Source organism: Glycine max, chromosome 14 (assembly GCF_000004515.6).
Source record: "Glycine max cultivar Williams 82 chromosome 14, Glycine_max_v4.0, whole genome shotgun sequence".
In the NCBI taxonomy this organism is placed as follows: domain Eukaryota; kingdom Viridiplantae; phylum Streptophyta; class Magnoliopsida; order Fabales; family Fabaceae; genus Glycine; species Glycine max.
Window position 1 is genome coordinate 19299059 of NC_038250.2, and position 19374 is coordinate 19318432.

General features: G+C 34.2%; 1 protein-coding gene and 1 pseudogene across 3 annotated transcripts; one reads left to right on the forward strand and one right to left on the reverse strand.

Annotated features, from left to right (window-relative positions):
• Nucleotides 1-343: 343 nt before the first annotated feature.
• Nucleotides 344-5283, reverse strand: LOC100804581 (peroxidase 16-like; annotated as a pseudogene).
• Nucleotides 5284-15949: 10666 nt separating this feature from the next.
• LOC100499672 (uncharacterized) lies at nt 15950-19286 on the forward strand. 3 transcript variants are annotated; one of them, XM_026125233.2, is made up of 3 exons: nt 15950-16091; nt 16272-16379; nt 18888-19243. In XM_026125233.2, exons 2-3 carry the CDS (start codon nt 16289-16291, stop codon nt 19016-19018), a joined length of 222 nt encoding a protein of 73 aa, XP_025981018.1. In that variant the 5' UTR covers nt 15950-16091; nt 16272-16288; the 3' UTR covers nt 19019-19243. The 3 variants fall into 3 exon arrangements, with proteins under 3 accessions (XP_025981018.1, XP_025981019.1, NP_001351527.1); XM_026125234.2 differs by having other exon boundaries at nt 15953-16091; nt 16253-16379; NM_001364598.1 differs by having other exon boundaries at nt 16000-16091; nt 16281-16379; nt 18888-19286.
• Nucleotides 19287-19374: the final 88 nt, after the last annotated feature.

Sequence of the window (19374 nt, forward strand, 5' to 3'; positions counted from 1 at the left end):
AAGGTTCTTTTTTTTAAAGTCCATATTATCTATAAGTGTTTTAAATTGAAACTTTCACGGTCTAATACATAAAATTTGGTACATAATCATCTCAGTTTGATATGGTTGTAGCAATAACAGATAAAAATGAAATAAATGCTTAACTGTTTGAATTGAACTGAGCGCCCAAAATTGAAGTCTTGATTAGTGTCTTTAGAAACTGTTCTAGAATCAAATTCTACTAAAGTGACTTTGCCTGTCTTTTATTTTATTATTATCATCATTCCTACACTGGTCTTAGACATTATTTAGTATTTATTAACCTCCAAAAAAAGAAGAATTTTAAACAAAGTTAGTGGCTGGCTCAGTTAGCCATTGTGCAATCACAGCTGAATTCACCCTGGTTTCCCGTTTTGACCCCAATCCGCCTGAACTTTGTTATGGCACTTACAAAAGACGTTTCAAAGGCTGTGCTGTTGGATGCAAATAAGTTCACTAAGTGTCTTGGTCCTTTATGAGTAAATAGAGTTTGATTAAAAGCAAGAGTCCATTTCCTTTCTGAAGATTCTCGTGGTATTGGTAATCAAATGTCCTAGGGGTAATAGGGTCCATGTCAATGGCTGTTCCGACACACTTGTTGGAGCTGTTTTGCATACGCGAGATGAAGTGTGTGATCAATGCTTTTCCTTCTTCTGAAGTTGTAAATCTGTTTGGAACTTGCTGCAGTGGGAGAACCCAATAGTATGTGCTCCTGTAACCACTCATTGCAATCTAGATTATAATTTTCGGGGATGAAGAAGCCAAATGGTACACTACACAACAATACTAAGTCTTAGTGTGTGTGTTCAAATAGGCATTAGTGAAATAAACATGGTGTGGTACGGTTGACAAATAACCATATTCCTCAAGCATGTGGATAGGAGTTTGATTTTAGGTGCACGTAAGTAAAACCATTTTTTGGAAGAGGTCAGATTTCAATTCCAAAAAAGGTGGGCATTGCAAACTTGGTTTGGTCTTTTTTTTTACTTGTAAAATTGATTTCCCCAAAGAGTTTGGGACGAAGTGATTATATGAGGAAACTTTTATCTTAAAAGTAAGTTTGTAATGAAACTTAGTATAAATTTTCAACCTAATGCAAAACTTGCACAAGACTTGCTAGTTGTTACGTCTAAAAATTGAGTTTAGAGTTAAAATCCCATTTGTCACTTGATTCAAACATAAAACCAAACATGTTGGAAATTGGCTATATCTACCTTCCCTAGTGCAGAATGTAGGTTTTTGCCATGCCAATGTATATCCAAACATGAACTTAGACTCTTGGGTTAACTAACAAGTATTTTGTTCATTATGAATGAAATACCTGATAGAACAACTAGATCCGTAAGGGTGAGGCCATGTGAAGCAAACATTTGGTTCAGCTGTGCTAGTTTGAATTCAGGATGAGGTAGATGGTGCAAACACTAGCTTTTGTTGTGATTCTCCCATCTAGCCTTAAACACTAGCTTTTGTAGTGATTCTCCCATCTAGCCTTCCCAATTCTACTGAATAAGATGGCCCTCCTATCTGAAACCAAGTGAATGTTCATTTGGTATTGAGCTAAATTGTACAACTAAAATTTTACATATAATTTTCCACCTAACCAATATAAAATAATATTATAAAGACAAATCAAAAGAATATGATGTCGCAGGGGTCATAGTCTCATAGTAATACTTGTCTAATTCCCCATTATTACTTGTATAGATATGCTGCATTTGCTAGAGGTGGATGCTCAGACAACTACTACACTTTAATTGAACTTATTTTACAGATGATACAATTTACGTATATGCAAAACTTGAAGATATTTCCTTAAGTACTTTTGGTGTTGTTTTTGTGACACCCTCTACCCCTCACATATATACTAATAAGGAAAAAAAAATTTAAATATTAATTAAAAGTATTTTTAAAACATTTTTTTTACAAGTCTTTCAAAGGGGAAAAAGGCTCACATTCATTTTCTTCTACATCATATTCAAACTTGTCCAAATAAATAATAAAGTATTCTCGACTCAAACAAGGTCGTCTAAGCTTCATACAATTAATATAGAACCTATATCCTAATGTCACATCCTATCAGAGCGTTGTGTTCCCGTGTCCTCTAGCATGAGATTCTTCATAGTCATCCACCTATTCATCTGCTTCCCCGAACACAAGTTCAAGATCATCACAGGATCCAAACACAACAACACATAGGGAGTGAGTTATCACATTCCTAGCTAATAGAGAAACAAGACAATTAAATATACATATTATATAAATGAGATACCACTTGCTTAAACATAGCTCACGTAACTTCACCACCTCGTCATTCAAAATTCACTTTTCAATCATCAATCACATTACACAAGAATCCCACACTTCGATCAAGATATAATAACACATCAATTAGCAAGTATATGCAACAGTTATGCTAAGACTCAATCCTATATGTAATGTGGTACCATGTCAGTGAAAAACCACCCTGGGGCGCTTAGGAGTACATAACAAGACACACCACACCATGGGTTTGTCAGGTCACTCTCACCAAGTAAGATCATAGGGAGACCAGTCGGGGTCACGATGTTTTGCAAGAATGCTCCAACCATATGGGATCAACATAGGCTTAAAGGAGCACTTAAACCCGGTGACCCCCAAGGCCTACACTCCGAAGAGTCCATCAGGGCCTCTCCCTCCTGATTCAGGTCCAACCCCTAAAATAATTTTTTTGCATGCAGACACTGCTCATGAATTATACAATACCCACGACCTTACACTCGTGTTTTAAACACGTTCAACACAATTGCGCTACGATTTAACACTAGTTCCTAAATAGGAAACCTACATTTTCTCTTTAACACTGTGCATCAACGCTTTTCTCAAGATAACGCTGGTCGGGTTATTGTACAATTCATAGCTTACAACACAAGTAATTTCACATCAAGTGTTAACTACACACTTATTCACAACTAGAACTCATTCACAATTTCACATGTTTACACGTATCTCACAAATTAACACATGTTCAACTTTACACGTATACTCAATCTCAATAACAATATTATAATCTCAAAGCAACATGTTATTCTACAATTCATCACATGCTCACAATTTGAATCATCATTTCATATCCTCAATATAACAATTTATATAAAAGACTATCACAACATGAGAACTAAAACCCCTCAAATAATATTACACAATTATATCAAAATCATAGGTCGAAATATACAAATATCAAGAGCACAATTTATCAAGCAATTTTCATTATCGATATTTTATTTATAATCATAAAGGAAAAATTGCAATTTAATAAACATCCCAAAATAAAACCCCAATTTAATCCTCTAAGGATCCCTACACATGTTCTCACTAATCTCCAAAACTGTGAATAACTCATCCCTTACCTCTAAGCGGACTCACGTGTCTTCCCACAGCGATAGCGTCGTTTCTAATGGTTCCCTAACATTCCTCCAGTTTTTCCTCCGACTGCTCCGATAGAGTTCCCAAACGTGAGAGAAACGGCGAAAGGATTAAAGCCTCCATTTGGATTATCTTCATACGATTCCTTTTTCTCCCTCCACGAACATGATTTCGCAAATCCCAACGGTCAAAGCTTGCGCAACGGAATTTCGAACAACATATCCAAATTTTACGACAATCCAACAGTTAACGAAACCGGGATCGTAGTTTTACCAAGATAGCTCTGGGTTTCTGCGGGAAAGAAAAATGCTACAATGCGAGGGGTATTTCTCTTAGCTCAGACGTGATATCGAAATTCCCAACGGTGAGAATGCTCGGAATTGGGTTGCGAACGTGGTACTCAAATTTCACGACGATCCAACGGTGAATGAATCCAAGATCGTCGTTTTTCTGAGACAGGTTTGGTGGGCTGTGGGAAAAAAAGTAAGGGTTTTGAGAGGAGAAGGGAAAAAACGAAAATGAGGGAAAGGAGAGACAGCGTCAGTGTGAAAACTGACCTAACACTATTTATAGCTAGGTTTACTCTATTTATTTATTATTTTATAAAAATAAACTCTATTTTATTCTCTATCAAACAAATAAATAAAATATCATTTTTATTTTCTCTCAAATTATTATTTTAATTGATAATTATATCTCCTTATTTATTTATTTATAAAATCTCATCATTTTTCTAAAACTTTATTTATTTAAAAAAAATACAATCCTTTTTAATCTAGATTACAAAAATTGGGATGTTACAGTTTTCAAATCATATTTAGAGTTTTACCTCAGTAATTTATGTTGACTTTTAATGCAATGAAACTCTAATTTTGATTTGAAAACAGTACCAAAAGTACTGAAGGAATCTTCCTAAAAAAAAAGTACTTAATGAAATGCATGTAAGCTTTGCTTTATTGCAAAGGACATTCCTTATTTACCAATTCTATAGCATCCCTAGTTGCCATTGCCAATTCTAATTCATTTTGCGTTCTCTAATTCTACCCCACTGTTACTTATTATAGAGACAACTAGTATACTATGATTGATGAACTTAGTTTATAAAGAATCCAATTTATGAATATTAATTGGAAGCTCTCTATTTTGCCAAGGCTATTGTTGCTTATTTACCAATGCTATGACGTCTCTAGTTGCCATTGCCAATATGTCAGCACATGAAACCTTATTATGGCAGCCACCTACACAGTCAAGTGTCAGTCGCAGCCTTGGCTTTGATCAGTGTCAAACCCATCACCAGCTAGTGAAAAATTGATGAGATTATCCTTGTCTGATGTGTTGTTTCTTGAAGCTAGTAGCATCACATCCCTGTCCAACATGCACATGCACATAAAACACATAAAATTTAGTAACACTAACACCTATTGCCAAAGGGTGCATACAAAGAAAAAAAAAATACAGACTATAAATAATAACTGTGATGACCCTAACAATTAGACAATCAGGGAAGAAGAGTGTAGCAGGAGCTGTCACAAATTTCCGTTGAAGTTTCATCTCAACTGCACTGCGTACAGTTGATTCAACATTTGGACATGTGTTCCTATGTTAGTCAACTCCAAGTTGAGCATGACAATCAGCTATTAGCAGCAGAAGATTCGTGCATGTTTGGTTTGCAGTTGGAAATGCACTTAAAAATGTAGTGGCTAGCGTTCCAATGTAAATCTAACAGATAAAAGTAAAATGAACACAAAAACAAGGGTTATGATCCCTTCACAAAATTACCTTTGTTTCAAATGTAGTTTTGCAATGGATTTCTAAACATGCTCGAAACAAGTTAGCATGCAAAACGAGGCTCTGTGAACTCATTTTCACTTTGTGGTTGTTCTAATGTCTGACGTATTTCATTTGGGTTAGTGATTGCATCCTTAAACGGAAAATTGTGTAACATTCCATTTATTTTCGTATATAAAATTTTAGAGAATAATGATGTTTTATAATTAAATAAATAAATAAAGAAAAATAGTTATAATAAAATAATGGTTTGAGAGGAAATAAAAAAGGTATTTTATTATTCATTTGATGGAAAATAAAATAGAGTTTCTTTTTTTATAAAATAATAAAAATAAATAAATAAAGTAAATAATAGGTCGTGAATACCCCTAGTTATAAATAAACATGCTAGGTCAGTTTTCAGACTGACTTCTCATCCTTTGCCTACCAATTTCGTTTTTTCTCTCTTCCTCTCCCAAAACCCTCTCTTTTTCCCGTAGGCCACCAAATCTGTCTCAGAAAAATGATGATCTCGGACTCATTCACCATTCGATTGTTGTAAAATTTAAACATCATGTTCGCAACCCATTTCCAAGCATTCTCACCATTGGGAATTTCGATATCACGTCTGAGATAAGAGAAATACCCCTCGCATTGTAGCATTTTTCTTTCCCGCAGAAACCCAGAGCTGTCTTGGTAAAACTACGATCCCGGTTTCGTTAACCGTTGGATTGTTGTAAAATGTGGATATGTTGTTCGAAATTCATTTGTGCACTCTTTGACCGTTGGGATTTGCGAGATATTGTTTGTGGAGGGAGAAAAAGGAATCGCATGAAGATAATCCAAATGAAGGCTTTAATTCTTTCTTCGTTTCTTTGACGTTTGGGAACTATATCGGAGCAGTCGGAAGAAAAATTGGAGGAATCTTAGGGAACCGTTAGAGATGACGCTATCGCTGTGGGAAGACATGTGAGTCCGCTTAGAGGTAAGGGATGAGTTATTCACAGTTTTGGAGATTAGTGAGAACATGTGTAGGAATCCTTAGAGGATTAAATTGGGGTTTTATTTTGGGATGTTTGTTAAATTGCAATTTTTCCTTTATGATTATAAATAAAATATTGATGTCCTAATGAAGATTGCTTGATAAATTGTGCTCTTGATATTTGTATATTTCGACCTATGATTTTGATATAATTGTGTAATATTATTTGAGGGGTTTTAGTCCTCATGTTGTGATAGTCTTTTATATAAATTGTTATATTGAGGATATAAAATGATGATTCAAATTGTGAGTATGTGATGAATTGTAGAATAACATGTTGCTTTGAGATTGTAATATTGTTATTAAGATTGAGTATAAGTGTAAAGTTGAACATGTGTTAATTTGTGAGATACGTGTAAACATGTGATGGTGGATTGTGACACTATGAGATGTGAAATTGTGAATGAGTTCTAGTTGTAGATAAGTGTGTAGTTAACACTTGATGTGAAATTACTTGTGTTGTAAGCTATGAATTGTACAATAACCCGACCAGCGTTATCTTGAGAAAAGCGTTGATGCACAATGTTAAAGAGAAAATGTAGGTTTCCTATTTAGGAACTAGTGTTAAATCGTAGCGCAATTGTGTTGAACGTGTTTAAAACACGAGTGTGAGGTCGTGGGTATTGTATAATTCATGAGCAGTGTCTGCATGCAAAAAAATTATTTTAGGGGTTAGACCTGAATCAGGAGGGAGAGGCCCTGACGGACTCTTCGGAGTGTAGGCCTTGGGGGTCACCGGGTTTAAGTGCTCCTTTAAGCCTATGTTGATCCCATATGGTTGGAGCATTCTTGCAAAACATCGTGACCCCGACTGGTCTCCCTATGATCTTACTTGGTGAGAGTGACCTGACAAACCCATGGTGTGGTGTGTCTTGTTATGTACTCCTAAGCGCCCCAGGGTGGTTTTTCACTGACATGGTACCACATTGCATATAGGATTGAGTCTTAGCATAACTGTTGCATATGCTTGCTAATTGATGTGTTATTATATCTTGATCGAAGTGTGGGATTCTTGTGTAATGTGATTGATGATTGAAAAGTGAATTTTGAATGACGAGGTGGTGAAGTTACGTGAGCTATGTTTAAGCAAGTGGTATCTCATTTATATAATATGTATATTTAATTGTCTTGCTTCTCTATTGTGTAATGTGTGTTGTTGTGTTTGGATCCTGTGATGATCTTGAACTTGTGTTCGGGGGAGCAAATGAATAGGTGAATGACTATGAAGAATCTCATGCTAGGGGACACGAGAACACAATGCTCTGATAGGATGTGACATTAGGATATAGGTTCTATATTAATTGTATGAAGCTTAGATGACTTTGTTTGAGTCGATAATACTTTATTATTTATTTGGACAAGTTTGAATATGATGTAGAAGAAAATGAATGTGAGCCTTTTTCCCCTTTGAAAGACTTGTAAAAAAAATGTTTTAAAAATACTTTTAATTAATATTTGAATTTTTTTTCCTTATTAGTATATATGTGAGGGGTAGAGGGTGTCACAAATTGCCCTAAAGGGGCTACTTTTACAAACTTATTCCTCAAATGGTGCTATTTTAAAACAAATTCCAGCATGGGTCTCTTTTGCTACGTAAAATGCATGCAACTCCAAAGAAACTGCCAGCCCCATTGGCGAGTTTGCCCAAGATGTGACACGTGGCTTGGTTTCGCCACTCCCATTGGCGATTTGGCCTGCAACGGGAGTAGCCAGTTTGACTGGCGATTTGCACATGCTTTTTCAGACGATGGGTATAGCCAGAGCTACTGGCGAGATCAAGGATATAGCCAGTGCTACTGGCGAGATCAAAGATATAGCCAGTGGTGCTGGCGAGATCATGCAGCTTCAAATTCCAGCTTCTGCCATACTTTGCTGTGCGTTTTTAAAATTGCTTGCATTTTTAAAATTGTTTGTTCTACGTTTTTTTGAAAATTGGTGAACCTTTCCTTCTTCAAGTTTAAAGTTTCTCAGTCTTAAAGGTTTGAAGTTTGCAATCAAACAATTGTGTGTGGCATGAAATTTATTTTGTGAAGTAATTTTTTTGAGGCCGGAATAAAGTTTGAATGTGAAGTTTTTATTATAATTTTTTAAATTAAATTAGCTTTGTATTTGATGCTTTGTTCGTGTTAAAAATTTGTGAGGGTTGAAGTAAAAGTCTGTTTAAAAAAAAAATTGTGTCATCATATTTATTTGAAGAAAATATTTTGAGTCGGGAAAAAATTTTGAATATGAAGTTTGTAGTAATTTTTTAATGAGATTAGGTTGGTGTTGATGCTTTGTTAGTGTGTTAAATATTGATGAGCCTTGTACTTTCAAGTGTGTTTAAAATAAAAATTTTTGGTGGCATCATATTTATTTGAAGTAAGTATTTTGAGTGCGGGAATGTTTTTTATTATGAAGTTGTAGTATTTTTTTTAATTAGATTAGCTTGGTGTTCATGGGTTTGTTCGTGTGTGTTAAAAATTTATGAGCCTTCAACTTCAACCGTGTTTAAAATCAAAATTTTTTTGGCATCATATTTATTTGAAGTAAGTATTTCGAGTGCGGAAAAAATTTTCAATATGAAGTGTGTAGTATTTTTTTAATTAGATTAGCTTGCTGTTGATGCTTTGTTCGTGTGCCTTTATAATAATAACTTGGTTGATGCTTTGTAATGTAATTAAAATGTCTACTTTGAAAGCGTTGCTTTGTTCTGTCTTTTTAAATTTTTACTTTTTACTTTTAAGTTTCTGCCATCATATTTAATTAATTACCTTTTTTTATTTTTAATTTATCATTGTTAAAATTAATTATTTATAATAGTAACTTCGTTGATGATTTATTTTGCCTTTAAAATTACTACCTTAAAATCGTTCAAGTTTTTAAAGTCTCTATCATCATATTTATTTGAAGTTAATAATTTTTTTTTAGAATAAAGTTTTAATGTGAAGTTCCAGTAAAGAGGCTTTTTGTGATTAGATTTTTTTATTTTGAATTTATTATTATTATTATTATTAATTATTTAAAATATTGTTTTTGTAGGTACATCATGAATTCGGTTATAACAGTGTTGTATTTCAATGGAAGAGTATATGAAGAGAATGATGGTGTAATATTTGAAAGCAGTAAAAAAGCGATTCAGATTAAACGTGGAATTAGTTTCAATGCTTTGAAAAAAAATTGGAGATAAGGTAAAGTTAGAAAATAATGAAATTATTTTTGCTATCAGTTGTAGATTTTTAGTTTCTGGAAAATATGATGCTTTGCAAATTTGTGATGACGAAGATGTTGAAACCATGCTCGAAAGTTTTCAACAACAAGATCAAATGTCAGTTCTGGAATTGTACATAGAAAAGGATGTGACTGGTGGTTCTATGTTTCATTCTGCAAATTCTCTTACATCATGTGAAAATAATTTATCTAATAATGAGGCGCAACCGCCAAGAAATGTGAGTAATTTACATGGTGATAAAGATGATGATTATCTTGTGTCTAACTCATACGTTGAAGAGTCTTTAGATTAAGATGATAGTGTTGACGGTATATCTGATACAGACGATGAAGTCACCGACATGATTTAACTAGTAAGAATTGTTTACCCGGCAGAAGGTATAATTTATTAAATAACAAAATAGGTGAATACATTTATCATTTTATGACAATTGTATTTAATGGTAAATAAGTATGATTGTCATATTGACCTGATTTTATTTTTTAACTATTAGGTGTACAAGGAATTCAAAATCCATTTTAGAATGATGCTTTGCATTATTACAATATCAATTGGAGCCATCCTGATGAGGAGGACATTTGTGGTTTGGAGATGCCATCGAGTTTTAATGTTGGGTAAAAATTATATGTTGGCATGGATTTTGATAGTAAAAATGCGGTAAAAAATGCACTGAAACAATATGTTATGAAGATGCATCAAAGTTTCAAAGTTGTTGAAAGCAAATCGAACAAGTATGTCGTTTGTTGCTTGAATAAAAGCGCAAAGTGTCCTTGCCCTTTCTATATGAGGGCAATTTTATCTAAAAAGCTGATTCATGGAAAGTCACACAATGGGGTGGACCGCACACATGTCTGAATATGACTATGACACAAGATCACGAGAAGTTTGATTCATATTTAATTGCCACTTGTGTAGTAGGTACGTTTTTTATGTTCATATTAATTGCCACTTGTGTAGTAGGTACGTTTTTTATGACTATGACACAAGATCACGAGAAGTTTGATTCATGGTGACGTTAATTTAAGTTTCATGTATACTTAAAATTGTTGTTGCTAACTAATTTCATGCAAGCTACACTCCTTGCAAGCATATTTTTTTATCAAAATTTAGAAAAATTTCGTCAATTGAGTCCAGCCATGGCAACATGGATTGATCATATTTCAAAGGAAAAATGGACCATAGCTTATGATAAAGAAGGACGTCGATATGACCACATGACAACCAACCTCTCTGAATGTATAAATAAGGTGTTGAAGGACTGTCGCAACATACCGATAACAACGTTGGTGAAATCAACATATAGTAGGTGTCGAAAGTACTTTGTTGATCGTGGTCGCCAAGCCCAAAGACAATTAAATGAAGGACAAGTGTATTGTTCTAAGCTTGTTAAAGAACTAATAAAAAATCAAGAACAAGCTTGTTCGCACATCGTTCACGTGTATGATATCCATTCCACAAGGTTTGAAGTAGAGGAGACCTTCAATCCTATAACGCAACGTGGCGGACAAAAGTGAGCAGTTAACTTGAATGACCATTATTGTCAATGCGGAAAGTATTATGCGCTTCACTATTCATGTTCACACATTATTGCAGCTTGTGATTACGTGAGCATGAACTACTACCAATATATAGATGTTGTTTACACAAATGAGCACATCTTAAAAGCTTACTCCGCACAATGGTGGCCTCTTGGGAATGAAGCGACAATTCCTCCTTCTGATGATGCATGAACACTTATTCCTGACCCAACTACAATTCGTGCGAAAGGTCAGCCAAAATCAACAAGGATAAGGAATGAGATGGATTGGCTCGAACCATCGGAGCACCGACAAAAATGTAGTAGATGTGGAGCAGAAGGGCACAATAGGCGTCGATGTCCAATGCAATCTGATCGTGAGAGTTGTTCATTTAATTGATTTATGTATGTTAGGCGAGTGACTTGTATTGGTTGAAGTTCTCTTGAATGTATTTAGTTTGTGGTCTTCAATGAAATTGTTAGTTACTAACATGCTGGTTATTTTGGCAATGATGATCTAAGTCAATTTTTAATGAAGCTGTCCTTCTAAGAATGTATTTAGTTTGTGGTCTTCAATGAAATCGTTACTTAGTAACATTAGTTATTTTCGTTTGTCTACTTTAGTTTTTTTTAAAAATTATTTATTATTATAGTTTGATGCGCGACATAAACCATATCCATTAGTAAGCCTTAATAAACTGCATACGATAGATTAAGTGTCAAATTCAAATGAGAAACATACAACAACATATTTAAACAGAGACATGAAAATCAGTCATTATGATGTCCGTGATGACGTGAGGATGTGCCACATGGTTGATCCCATCTTCGCACTTGGCGATCAGGATTTCTTCTTCCCCGATGTCTCCCCGCTTCTACTTCGTCAGCCTCAGCAGAAAATTGGTCACACAAATCAACACCTAATAAGTCACCCATATCAGGTATTGCTCCGAGTACATTCCATTGCGTACCTAATGGGGCGTTAGGTGTTGGCACACTTGGGACATCATGTTGTTGTAAAGGGGTCATAGTCGGCCATGAAAAATGAGGATGCGTTTTCGCAACACCATCGAACGAGTGTTCGCTTGCAGAAGTATCAGTGTGATGACCTTTGAAAGGATACTAATACATCTGTGTCAGATACTGAGAAAATGTTGGTGGCGTGTAATACATTCCATGGACACGCTCCGTCATTTGTTGGGAATATTCTTCTGCTTCAACAACCATCTTTCGCCTGCCTATGCCTTGAGTTTCAACACTTGGCTGGAGAATGTGAAACTCTTGTGCTGGAAATTGATGCTCTGATGTTGGACCATGTGCCAGAGGTTCAGTGATCCTCTCTTGCTCTTCGGATAAGATCGCTATCTTCTCCACATAAGACATGAGATCATCAACTGTCCATGTATTCCTCCCTTGAGGAGACACAATGTACTGTAATGTCTCCGCAACTTCAGCCTGCAATTATTAGGGTGAACAAATTAATGGCCATGATTTAAAAAAAAATTGAAGTTAAATATTCAAAAAAACAATAAAATACCAATGTAGTTGTGTTTGCATTTTTTGGGTCAACAAACATCTTTGTTTTTCGCCTATACCAGACCATGTAGTCCGAGTTAAAGCTCAATAGGTCCTCTTGTCGAGGATAACCATTGACCCTAAAATCAGCTCGATTATTCCATTGACTGATCATTGGGGCGAACAGTTGCCCCCAATTTTCATCTTGTTTGTCTTTCAGCGTTATGTCATGAATATTCAGGGGTTGCGAAGGACACCCGAGAATAGGTTGTTGCATTCCAAATTGTCTCAAAACTCTATCGGGTTGGTGCCACTCAACAACATGGAAACAAATGAGTGGCACCACCGCGCACCACGCTACACTTCCAACCAAACAAATTGGAGGCAACATTGGCATAACATTTGCTGTGTAAGGCTCCCACAGAAACTGCATATAACAACACAGTTGTTAATTTTTACTGAAACATGACATATTATTTATTATTTAACCAATACATCATGATGTTCTTACCTCATGTCATTTCATGATATCCAATTTGCAACGAAAAACTATCAGATCATCATTGTCAATATGTTGATTTCCACGTCGCAACCACCTACAAAAAATTATGAAATCATCATTGCCGACACGTTACACAAATAATTATTTTCTAATGAAATCAAATTTTTTAAACGACTAACCTGTGTTCGAGTGATTTATTTTCTATTACGGGAGGAGTCATCTTTGGAGACAAAGTTGTGCATTGTTCCCATGCCCACATTTGGATTAAGATGCACATACCTCTGATTAATTTAGTTTTGTAATCGGTGGCGTTGCACATCTCTCTATATAAATAAGCAAGCACGGCAGGTCCCCATGCATACGTGCTACACTGTCCAAAGTCATGTAAAAATTGCAGGTACCTTAGGGAAACTTTGCTACTGTCTTTGTCAACAAATAGGATACCTCCTATGAATCCAAGGATCCATGCACGGGTAAACCTTTGTAGTTGTTGTACGTTGTCGTCATGGTTATTTAATTGTGAAAAATGGTGAGCCAACCAACTTAATTTAACCACACTACCTTGAAGTTCACCTTCTTGTGATCTGACTCCTAGTAATTCTTCACATAAATAAGCCCAATCAAGATTTGTTGGACCAATTAATGGTGTCCCATCCACACAGAGACCTAACAAAACAGACACATCTTGAAGATTAATAGTACACTCTTCACATCTCATGTGAAACGTATGTGTTTCGGGTCTCCATCTTTCAACCAAGGCACTAATCAATGACACATTTATTTTTAAGTATCCCATCTTCATAATCCAGTAAAAATCAGATTGCCGAAGTAGAGGAATAATTTCCTCTGGTATTTGTTCTTGCCCTTGATACGTGGGGACAACTCGTTTGATGTGTAATTTTCTGTCTTCTTCCCCATTCCAAATATGTTCTGAAATATGCTTAGTTTGCATCCATAAAACGTCACCATCAATTGGATCAGGCTTAATTTGTATATTTGATGAACATGACGAAGAAGATGTCATTGATACTGCAAAATAAAATATAATATAATAAATTGACAATAAAATTTATACATTACTTGTAAACAACATAAATTAACTACATTTACAAAAAATTAATTAAATATATATACCACATAATTAAAATTTGAATAAATAACAGAATATATATATTTAAATAACATAGCAAAATTTAAATAACACAACAAAATTTAAATATATTTAAATAATAACTTACACTACCTACAACTAAAATTATTTTAGATACCCACCAAGCACAAAATTTAAATATATAACATAATTTAAATATAAAACATTATTTAAATATATTCTATAAATAAATTAAATTATATGCAAACACAAATTTAAATAAATAACATAATATATATATATATATATATATATATATATATATATATATATATATATATATATTTGCAACAAAAAATTAAAATAATATATATATACAAAATTAATACAAACTAAGGTATCATACAACTAACGTAGCATACAAAATTTAAATATATTTAAATAATAACTTACAATTAAAACTAAAATTAAAACTAATACTAATGTAACATATAAAATTAAGAACTAAAACTAACTAACATAGCATATAAAACTAACAATTAAAACTAATTAACATAGCATATCAAAGTAATAACTTACAATAACTAAAATGAATGTAGTATATCAAACTAAAACTAAACCTAATTTACCATTTAAAACTAAGAACTAAAACTAAGGTAACATACAAAACTAATAACTTACACTAATAATTTACGATACCTAAAACTATTCGATTATATACAAATTTTATAATATCTAAAACAACTAATTTAATTATCATAACACAAACAACTAAACCTAATTTACCATTTAAAACTAAGAACTAAAACTAAGGTAACATACAAAACTAATAACTTACACTAATAATTTATGATACCTAAAACTATTCGATTATATACAAATTTTATAATATCTAAAATAATTAATTTAATTATCAGAACACAAACAACTAAACAAATAAAATACAAAAAAATATTAAATAACTTACCAACTTCTGAGAAAACTGGAAGTGGAAGAAAATTGGAAGAACACATTCTGGGAAAGCTTCTCACCAAGTCAATGTGCTTCTTGCGTTTAACTGAATGTGCTTCGTGCATTTAGGGGGGAGGGATTTATAAAACGAACTCAAATCGCAAGTGGTGTTGGCGATACCATCCAAGCACAAGTCGCCATTGGTGCTGGCGATTCCCAGTCTGAAAAGCGCTGCAAGCCTACAACCTGCTGCTCCTGCCTAGCCCTGCAAGCCTGCTGCGCCCTAGCATGGCCAAATCGCCAGTCAAACTGGCTAGACCCCTTTGCATGACCAAATCGCCAATGGCAGTGGCGAGACCACTGCAAACGCCATGTGTCGCAGCCAGGGCAAACTCGCCAATGGGGCTGGCGGTTTGCATGTCTTTGCCCACATTTTACGTAGAAAAACAACACCATATTGGTATTTGTTTAGAAACAGACCCATTATGGAAAATAGTTTCTAAAAGAAGCCCCTTTAGGACAATTTGCCTCCTTAAGCAGTGAAAAAGAAAAATGAAACTGAAATGAATATCTGTCTTTTGACAATTTTTTCTTCTTCTTTCTTATAAAATAATTTATTTGAGAAATTGATAATTAATCCTATATTTTTTTTAATTTTTTTTTGGTGTCTCTCACACCTCTTTTATTTTTCTATCTTATCACAACCTAACAACCTATAAAAAAAATTAAATGATATGTATACCATTCTTTTATTTTTTTTGTTAGAATAACATTTTTTTTATTTAATCAAACTTAAAATGAAAAACCAGTAAAAAAGACTTAGAATGAAAAAAAAAAGAAAATTAACCTCTAAAAATAAAATTTAAAATTTTCTTCCCTTTATTTTTGAATTCATTTTTTTTTTTAAATTCTCAGTCTCACACACCGTTCTATTTTCTCGCCAATTTTCTTTTCAGTATATAAATAATACATTCACTAATCACCAGAAACTTTTCCTCACAGACACGCACGCTGCTTGATTCAAAAGTAGTACATACAAGATTCTTCGCTCATAGGGTTTATACTCCAACATCATCTGTGAGTGTTATTTTCATTCTAATAAATTATCGATTGTATGAATCATTGGTTGTTTGTTTGGTTTGATTGCACACCTTTATTATGTTTTTTTTATTTTTTTATTTTTATCAAACGTTAGTTTATTTTTCTCGTGAATTCATCAAATTTATATAAGCATTTAGGTCTTTGAAATAACCACAGATAATTCAGGTTTTTCCATGGCGACCGAACCCAAAGCAGTCACTGAGGACGTCAAGATCGATCTCTTCGAAGACGATGATGAGTTTGAAGAGTTTGAAATCAATGAAGGTAATCTCGTTCTTTCTCGATTCTCCACGCATTTCAGTTTTTGTTGTTAATGTTTTGTTTCTTAAGTAGTTTTGCCTTTAGAATTTATTTGAACACCACCTATTTGATGTTTTGACCCTTAAGAAATCGGTAGTCAGTAAAGCTTTCATCAAACCCGGAAAGGATTCAGTAACTTTGTGGCACAAAAGTCACCGTGGCTTTTTAAACATCGGGCTGTTCGATTAATACATCTGCCATGTTATATATCATTTTTTTAGTATGATGAATGTATGATACTCAGGGAGCATTTGATTGGCTACTTGTAAAATGATTCTCTTTTTTGTTTCCTTCTTAATATTAATCCTGTTTATTTAACAATTAAATTTCATTTTTTGGGAGAAAATTATTGACAAAATTCCTGTCAATTAATGAAAATTGGACAATACGTCAGATAATATCGAATTAAAGGAAAAAATTTAAGCTATGTATTCAAATGTTTAAAATAATAAAATTCAGTATCCATGTCTTCTAAATTTCTAACTTCGATTTTGCCATATAACTGGACTTTTCTAGTTAATTATTTACAACCTGGGTATTTACATTATCCATAGTTAGTAATCTTGTATTAACTTGCTTTCTCTTCTATTAATTCATAAGGCAATCGGCACTGTTTGATGAGGCTAGTCCTTAATCCAGTACATAGTACTTGTTTTATTAAATCACATGACTGTTGATTGTTTGAATTATTTAAGAATCAATCAATTAACTTTCTCCATGGAAAGCTGTTCGATGTGTTAGCTTCCATTGTTTGAATAATTTGCATACTTTATTATCTCTATTGATTATATATTATGTGATGTGCATATAAAGACAGTTGTATGTTCAGCTTGAGAAAACACAAGAGCACATATATTTTTTTCACTTGTGCTTAGTTGGATATAGAAGCTATTGGTCTGTTCCTATTATGTTGGAGTGTGTAGTATGATTGGCAACATATGTATTGAAAGATGATCTGGTCTTTTATTCTCTTCTTTGTTTTTGTATATATCAAATAATATTGTTGGTGCAGTAATTCTTTTTGGGAATAGTCAGACATATTGCAGTTACATTCTTTTAGTAATATTTTGCACTAACATAGTAACATTCCATCCATGTATAGCCATTGCCTGAAACTCGTTACAGTAGCAACATCAGTTCTGATACAAACAGGGGAGGAAAATCAGACAATGCTTAATTTTGATTGTTATAATTGAATCTATTGTAGTCCAGAAATTCCTAAAATGGAAGGCATACATTCCAGACACTGCTTCATTATGATTGTTATAGTTGAATCTATTGCAGTCCAGAAATTCCTAAAATGGAAGACATGCCCTGTTAATTCCACTTGGAACATTGATTCATAAAGTCAAGCCATGAATATGGTAGCTAACTTCATGCACCCCTCATTGCACAAAGCCCAAATTAGAATAGTGCTAGTCAACTGCATGGGTTATAGTTTGGTTAAGTGCCCTCTTCACTTCCACAATGCTGACCTTCTTCCCGTTTGCATATTCCTTCACCTTGGCCCTCAACTCCGCCATGAGCACTCCATTGTTAAATGACTGAACCCCACTAACCTCTATCCTCACCTCCCTTAGCATCTGCATCACGTTGATAAACAACCCTTCTCTGTGGGGGCACTTGATCTCCAACAGCATATTGCTCTCTATGATTGAAACTTGCACCGATGTGGCAGCTTCAACCTCCACTGCCTTTACCTTCACTGCCACCTGTTCCATGATCCTCACCTTACTCTTCTCCTTCACTGTCAGCCCAAGTCTTCTGCATGCACTTTACCTTTCCCCTATGAGCAAAAAAGTCGCTTCCAATTTCAATACCCCTTATTCCACATGAGCTACTTGATGAGTACTGGGAAGAGTGGAGGATGATGGCATCGAGTGTGTCTGGGGTAGAAGAGGGGATGGGCGCATCTGATTCTTGGTGAAATGCAAGACAGGTTTTTGTGCTGGTTGCAGAAGTGGTTGTTTTGGAAGCAATATTGTTTAAAGGTCACATGCTAAAATTGGAGCCATTATAATCAAATGGCACAGATGCTCAGAAGACTTTCATGTCACAAAGTCACCGAATCCTTTCCCCATCAAACCTAATGCTTCACAAGTGACATTTGTTAGTTTGCTACAATGAACTAGAACTCATGTTATGCATATTCTGTTATGCTTTAACATGTCTACCTAACACTATCTTACTACATCCAGAGAGGCATTATTCTGTCATGAGTTAGCTTCTCATGCTGTTGATCCTGTGTCTCATTAGTCATTAGTATTATTAAACACTTTTAGTGTGCAGATATTAGGATTCATTTAATTGCTTGAATTATTATTATTATTTTTTTTTCTATTTCTAGTGATGGTATTTGGATATTCTTTAGGAATTAGAAACTGCTTATTCAACTTGATTTGTTGGGGCCTTGGTGTCATTCTAATGTTTATTCTTATTTCTGTTGCACTTTATTTGTTTTACAACTTTCAGAGTGGGATGACAAAGAGGAAGGAAAAGAAGTGACTCAGCAGTGGGAGGATGATTGGGATGATGATGATGTTAGTGATGATTTCTCTCTCCAGTTGAAAAGGGAGTTGGAGAGCAACACTAATAAGAATTAAATCACCTGCTAGTTATTATTGCTTGATATAACATGTTATATGACTTGGGTGTTTAAGCTCTAGGAAGGAAATGAAAATTATGCCTTGTTAGGAAGGAAATGTAAGACTGTAAGAACAGAATAGGGACAGTATTTCTGTTCTTGAATATCTGCATAGAAGTTAATGAGTGCTTGTACTTAAATTGAATTATGTACAAGGCTTTAAGATTTGATTTACAATCTCAAATTATTTGCATTATTTTCATTTTGGGGTTGGGTGGGTGTGCTTTTCTATGAACAATTCTGGCATAAAGTGCAGTTGAGTTCACATTCTTTGCTTTCTTGCTGTCCACTGGTTCCAAACAGGAATTTCCTAAC